Consider the following 7,079-nt stretch of genomic DNA (forward strand, 5'->3'; position numbering starts at 1 on the left):
AATATATCAAATCAGCTGTTCTACCTGATAAAGATTCAATTGTTTCCATTCTAAATCTAATTTCTACAGTATCTGCAAGTTCGGGAACTTTAAGTCCGTCATATAAGTTCAGCACAGTGCTAGTAACCATGACAACTACATGGATAATATTAACCACCCTTTCTTTCACGCTAAAAGGCTGGTCTACATTCTGATATGAGGCATTGTTGATGCTATGGAATGAGTTAATACTCACTGCTGTAAGTAAGCTTAACGGGTAAAACCCAAATCCTAACAGTAGTTTAATAAATTAAATACATTCAAATTAGCATCAGTAACACAGTAGTTTAGTGAAATAAATCATGAAAAAACAACAACTTTCAAAACACACATTCTTCTTGAATTTTTAAGATTATCATTATTCATTTATGTTCTCTTTCTTCTTCTTTTTATTGAAATACTCGTATTGTTTGTGTTGCTGTTCTTGTCCATTAGTAACCTGTATTTGGTCATGTTCTATGTTTTGTGTGGACCCCAACAAGAATAGTTGCTGATTCTTCAACAGCTAACGTGGATCTGAATATAAAAAACTATTCTATCAACTCATGAACAGCATAAAAGCTTGAAATGAGCATCTCTCTAATGAAACCCTATGTCCTATACAGGAGAATCTACAGAGCCCTCCAGACACACTCCTTTAGCCAATCATATCGCAGCAGGAAATACAGTATAGCTCCTCCTACAAACTGGCTCCAGAACCTCCCATCACTGAAACATATCTTATTGTTTTTGGATTACAGTAAACTAGTATGATAAAGTATGTACAGTACATTCCAGATGGCTGATATGAAATCAACATGGATGGCTGATATGAAATCAACATGGATGGCTGATATGAAATCAACATGGATGGCTGATATGAAATCAACATGGATGGCTGATATGAAATCAACATGAATGGCTGATATGAAATCAACATGAATGGCTGATATGAAATCAACATGGATGGCTGATATGAAATCAACATGGATGGCTGATATGAAATCAACATGGATGGCTGATATGAAATCAACATGGATGGCTGATATGTAATCAACATGGATGGCTGATATGAAATCAACATGGATGGCTGATATGAAATCAACATGGATGGCTATGAGGGATTCTGTACTGGATGGACATAAGTTCACTCACTTAAAGATAGTATATTCAAACTAGATAAACTATAGAACCAAGTCTATGGTATTTGAGGCATAGAATACTTACGTAGAGATTTCTTTCTCTATGTGAAGCGATTAGTAACACAGTTTCCGTTTTTACCCTTAGAGTAGATCGTCTCTAAACCCAAATACACAATCAAGAGGCACCCGACTCAAAGTAAACAAACATCTCTATATAAATATAAATCCTACAGTCATCTGATACGTCTGGAGTGTGAAAGCACTGATCGGGCAAACGGATATAAAATGGTGCTCGGAGAAGAAGTTGCCTGTAGATACAGACTTAGCATCAGTTTACCCTGACCCAATATATATACTTAACCATAACAGGGACAACAGAAAACTGACCCCAGATCAGCATCTAGGGACAACTTTGTCCCACTCCATAAAAGATCAATAGAAGAGAGAAGGCACAGAAACACTGACCCACACAATAGGGCGGACCAACAGCAGCAGTTTCTGGGAGCGGATAGGCTGAAGCCAGAAGTCAACTAGGAGATGATTGGCTGAGAGCAGCAGTGGGTTGGCAGCAGATTGGTTGCTCGCAAGATCTGGCATCCCATTGGCTGAAAAAAGGAACTCCGGAGTTTCAATCGGGTTTGATTAAATGCTGATGTCACAATCTCTCTCTTCAGAATGAATGTTCACCACACCTGTCCATCAGACCAGCGTTTCTCAAACCTCTCCACCCTTCCTCTCTCAGAAGACTACAACACCCTTTACATACCAGTTGTCTGGTTCAAGTGGTTTTCAAACCTCTCCACCCTTCCTCTCTCAGAAGACTACAACACCCTTTACATACCAGTTGTCTGGTTCAAGTGGTTTTCAAACCTCTCCACCCTTCCTCTCTCAGAAGACTACAACACCCTTTACATACCAGTTGTCTGGTTCAAGTGGTTTTCAAACTTCTCCACCCTTCCTCTCTCAGAAGACTACAACACCCTTTACATACCAGTTGTCTGGTTCAAGTGGTTTTCAAACCTCTCCACCCTTCCTCTCTCAGAAGACTACAACACCCTTCACATACCAGTTGTCTGGTTCAAGTGGTTTTCAAACCTCTCCTCAGGGACCCCCATATATTTGAACTATTCCAGAGCTAGCACACCTGGTTCAGTAGCTCATCAAGCCGTTGACTACTGGAATCAGGTGAGCTAACTCAGGGCTACAACAAAACGGTGAAACGTCTGGGGATCCCCAAAGAGAGGTTTGAGAACCAATGAAACCAACTGGTAATAACGGTGGTGTAGTCTTCTGAGAGAGGAAGGGTGGAGAGGTTGTTTGAATACCTTGACTGTCGCAGGTGAGTCACATTCAGAAGGGTTTTGAGTTGGCTGTAGCCTAAGCCCTATGCTTCACAATATCTACAGTTTCACGGACATAGCTAGCTTTACTGGTCCCCTCATAGGGGACCCTATGATAATCCAGGAACATAAGGTGTGTCATTTTAGTGTACATCTCAGTGCATCTCTGGCTTCCTCTCATCATGTCCTTTCCTTCATCTGCATTGATGTGGTAGAACTGGACAGGACAGTAACATCCTCCACATTGCTAACACCCATCCTGTGTTTTCAGATGCAGGAGAGAAGAGGAGAGGGGGCAGCTTTAGACCAATGAGATGCACCCCATATCTCCAGCCCTTCTTCCTACTTTACCACACTCGCCCTCTCATCTACAGTCTGATGCACTGTCTTTGACTGGGCGTGGTCTACCTTGTCAGCTTTAGGTTTAGCCGTAGTCACAGCTGTAACCACACCCACTTTAACGGCTTGCCCCTCCCCCTTTATGTCATGTTTGGCTGCAAGGGGTGTGTCTCCCCTCCTCTTTGATCCATGTTTGCTCCATGGTACAAGGGGAGGTAATTCATCCCCCTTCACCTCACGTTTGGGCATAGGAGGCGTGGCCTTTCTCTGGGGCAGACGAGGGTCGTCCCCGATGTCGACCGTCAGGTTGGTGTAGAGAGGCTGCAGCTCTTTGGATAACAGTTCGTAGGTCAGAGAGTTCAGACCATCAGAATGCCAGTTGAGCCTGGTCCGTTTCAGAAGGTCAAACCTGTGGAGGGACAGGGGGAGGAGAGAGATGAGTCAATAAGGTGTGTGTGTGTGTGTGTGTGTGTGTGCGTGTGCGTGCGTGCGTGCGTGTACCTGCGTGGATTCTGCTCATTGCCCCTGTCTCCTTTATGCTTGATCATCTTGTAATGTCCGATGGCCACTGGAGGGCGCACTATCTTCATCCCAGACAGACGCACTCTGAGACAGACCGCAACACAGGAAGAATTCATATGTTGATTTGAGTGAAATAACTGAAAGACAGCACAGGACTAGATCAGGTACCGTCTCAAGTTTTTCCTGACCAATTGACCACAGTAGGAAAAACTCTGGGGCCTACTAATGAGGTGTGTAATCAACTATCATACTGGTCCATTGGCCCTCTATGGGACAGAGTATGGGTTTTCACACATCCACCTGAACTAAACAAACCAACTAATGTGGAGGAAATCTACCAAGCAAACTGCCCAACAAGCTGACATGGATACTTACTGAGCTCCAAACATGAACTGTGGGGAGAGACACAGCACAGCAATGGCAGTGAGAATGGAGATGAACAGGATATTATGACAGAGGTAGAAATTAAACACGTGAAGACAAATAGCTAATGAAGAGAGAGAGAGATACAGGCGAGACATCTTTCAAGGAATTCACTGGTATAGTCACATGTGGTTGTCCCTCCCAGCCCCTCGTCTTACTCACCTGGCAGCGATGTCATCGTCCTCCCCACCCCAGCCCCAATAGCTGTTGGGGAATCCGTTCATCTTCATGTACTGCTCAGGTGTGACCGCAGATACCCCTCCAAAATACTGGGGGTACGGCAACCTGGGTGGGACAAATACCAGAAGATGCCAGAACCTCAGATGACACTTGACATACAGACACTGATACTCTTCATAAACACACACATACCTGTATCTGAACTTGTCCATGGCAACAGAGAGGTGTGTGGGGAACTGATTGTGACAGGTGTAGGTGTTATGGTCATTTTCAGGCAGCAGATCTACATCGTGTAGGAAGATACACCCCCAGTCCTCGTCTCTCAGCGCCTCACGGACCCCAACATTCAACAGCTTAGCCCGGTTAAATGTAGAGTTACCCCACTGCAAAGGAAAATACAGCGATCAGAGAGAGAGAAAGAAAGTAAGCGAGAGAGAAAGAGAGAGCGCGCGAGAGAGAGAGAGACCTGTTGGACTATGTAGATACTGTAGTGAATCTGTTGTCTCTGTAGGAAGGGGTGGAGGTGGTAGAGTAGGGCTCGGAGGTGAGTCTGGCGGTTACGGTACGGCACCACGATGGCCGTGTGGTGGCGCGGCTGGCAGTCTGGGGGGCTGTACCGGCCTCCCGGTAACACCAACGGGTTCCTCTCCCTGATCTCCTCCAGAGAGAGAGGCGAGGACAGACGCACAGACACAGGACCGACTAGCGAAGACATAGAGAGGTAGAGGAGGGGAGATGTATCGTATTATGTAGGAAACCTTGATTATTCATACAGTACATAATGCCTTACAGCATGGTGGAGTGGTTCTCCCCCTCACACATGTATATTTACCCAGTAGTGGTGAGGGCATCTTGCAGTCCTTCAGCTGAGCCCCTGTCCCTGGTGGCCCCGTGCCTATGTGGGGGGCTGGTGGCACCCCCAGGTGGCTGAGGTTGGTGTACACGTCGTGGGGGCGGGAGTAGTCAAACTCAGGCTGCTCAGAGTGGACCAGTACGGACACCAGCCCCCTGAAGCCCCCCAGGGAGAAGTAGACCACAAAGGCAAACTGGAAGCCCACCAATAGGGCCAGGGTACAGGGGGAGTCAAGAGAGCGACCACAACACGCCATGATGGAGGGAGGGAGAGAGAGAGGGGGGGTGATGGAGAGAAAAAGAGAGATGCAGAGAAAAGGAGAGAAGAAGACAGTGAGAGACAATTAGATCTGAAAGAGGCTGGGATCAGAGGGGGTAGAGGGATGACAGAGGAAGGAGAGATGGAGGAGAGACAGAGGGAGGGTGGGGAGGCTGTAGGGGTCTCGGGGGGTTAGGAGGGGGGCATCTATGTGTATGAATGTTGCAGCGCTATAGCTCAGTCCACACGGCCATCGCTTCAACATCTGATGAGTCACTGTAAAAGACAGGGAACAACACTCAACATTGTATACAGTTACGCAAAAACAATGACATAGCTACTACAGTGTGTGTGTGTGTGTAATGATCATAATAATTTTGTGGGTGCTTACATTTGTCCCATTTCCCATGTGTACTAATGTGTGAATTAGAAATGTGTTTTTTAAATATCCCATCTCTCCCTGAGAAACCATCAACGAGTGGTGTGTGTGAGTGTACCTGTGTTCTGCTGTGGTCCCAACTGGATGATATCAGAACCTGGCCTCCAGCAGAGAGTCTGTTCTCCCTCTCTCCTTCTCCTCCTCCCCTCATAGTTCCTTATGAAGAAGAGAAAGCACCAGGTAGTAGCCTACCATGACTGCAGTACTGACTGACTGACTGATTTCATATCTGAATAGGAAGCCTGTAGACTCAAGTGTTCTTCTTAAATTAGGCTACAGTATGACTCCAACGGTTCAGTTGCATTCCTAGCAACAGTAGGCTACAACAAGTCGCAACTAGTTTGTAGGCTATGACGTTCTGGTCCTCTGCCTATTTCAGTTAGATTTTCTATATGAGACAAATATAAGATCCAATGATACCATAAACAATGACTTTCAAAACAGATTGAAATGTGTAAATTGATGCGTCCATATTAGGTGAAACATAATGTCCGTATCAAATCCATGTCCATTTTATCTCCAGAATAATAATAACAAGCTGTCAACATGACTAATAATAATTGTTGTATTAATAATAATAATAATTATTATTGAAGTCTAGGCCTAATATTTTTCGTGATAATCTGTTCGCCTAGCTAAACATCATTCTATATCTCTAGATCATTGCATTCCTTCTTAATTCTAGGCCATTCTCGCGTTAGATCGGTATGTCTGCAACATTAATTTCTAGGGCAGAACTCCCTTGTCACACCCATCGTCTCACCTCCATGTTCCTGCGACGTTCCAAATCTAGCCCCCGGCTTCGATTTAGGACAACTGGGCCGCCCTGTGATCAACACATTCGATGGTATGGGTGGATGGAGCTGTTTCTGGGTGAGTCCGCTTCCTAATCTATTTTATCCAGGTCGAAATCCTCTATTAGCCGTTTAGAAAGCACTCTTCCGCATGGACTAAACACGGAAGGCCGTCGCTGCAGCAGCATCCAACAGATATCAACATATAAACTGCGGTTCATCTATCATCCCCGTTCTCAGTAGGCTACAGCGCTGCCGCTACGACAGGCAGGCATGTTGAGGGGCAAAGCGAACATGACGTATTTTGCCGGGCAAATTGAACATGTTCGAGTGCAGAAACCCTCTCCGTGTTATCTCTCACACACGCACGCACAAAACACACACACTTGTTGAGATTGTATTGTGAAACACACAAGTGATTATATAGCAGTGGAGGAAGGGAAGGACTTAATTAAAATAGTCAAACATGATAAAGTTTGATTTTTTTGATAATATATTAAATATTTTCACATCACGAAATAACTGAAACACTGTTTTGCAATGGTCTTCAGAAGCCTCAACAGCACCCTCTAGGGTATCACTATGGTGTAGCCAGAGCACAGCTATTTTCAGTCCTTTAATAAAATAAAAAACTGTCATAGGCTGACTACACCGCTCGTGTCGCGTGTTGCAAAATAAATTTAGAAATCTATGTTATTCAATTATTGTGCCAACGAGCGTCTGCATTGCCAAGAGCTAAAATAGAATCAGTTCTATTTCTGACGCAGCTTG

General features: G+C 44.9%; 1 protein-coding gene across 1 annotated transcript; it reads right to left on the bottom strand.

The window, feature by feature from the left end:
• Positions 1 to 310: 310 nt before the first annotated feature.
• b4galt3 (beta-1,4-galactosyltransferase 3) lies at positions 311 to 6,688 on the bottom strand. Its single transcript, XM_021566970.3, has 8 exons — positions 6,278 to 6,688; positions 5,573 to 5,670; positions 4,797 to 5,351; positions 4,431 to 4,666; positions 4,157 to 4,347; positions 3,947 to 4,069; positions 3,341 to 3,445; positions 311 to 3,248 (listed from the first exon to the last, which is right to left on the bottom strand). Exons 3-8 carry the CDS (start codon positions 5,071 to 5,073, stop codon positions 2,843 to 2,845), a joined length of 1,338 nt encoding a protein of 445 aa, XP_021422645.1. The 5' UTR covers positions 5,074 to 5,351; positions 5,573 to 5,670; positions 6,278 to 6,688; the 3' UTR covers positions 311 to 2,842.
• Positions 6,689 to 7,079: the final 391 nt, after the last annotated feature.

The sequence above is a fragment of the Oncorhynchus mykiss genome, chromosome 16 (assembly GCF_057628025.1).
Source record: "Oncorhynchus mykiss isolate SJ-2025 chromosome 16, ASM5762802v1, whole genome shotgun sequence".
NCBI classification, from domain to species: domain Eukaryota; kingdom Metazoa; phylum Chordata; class Actinopteri; order Salmoniformes; family Salmonidae; genus Oncorhynchus; species Oncorhynchus mykiss.

What these genes read in the sequence shown, in the direction of transcription:
- b4galt3 (XM_021566970.3), bottom strand. Translation starts at nt 5,073, where the DNA reads ATGGCGTGTTGTGGTCGCTCTCTTGACTCCCCCTGTACCCTGGCCCTA. An exon ending in GTATCTACATAGTCCAACAG is followed by an intron (nt 4,348 to 4,430) that starts GTCTCTCTCTCT and finishes TTTCCTTTGCAG; the next exon opens with TGGGGTAACTCTACATTTAA. An exon ending in AATGAGCAGAATCCACGCAG is followed by an intron (nt 3,249 to 3,340) that starts GTACACGCACGC and finishes GTCCCTCCACAG; the next exon opens with GTTTGACCTTCTGAAACGGA.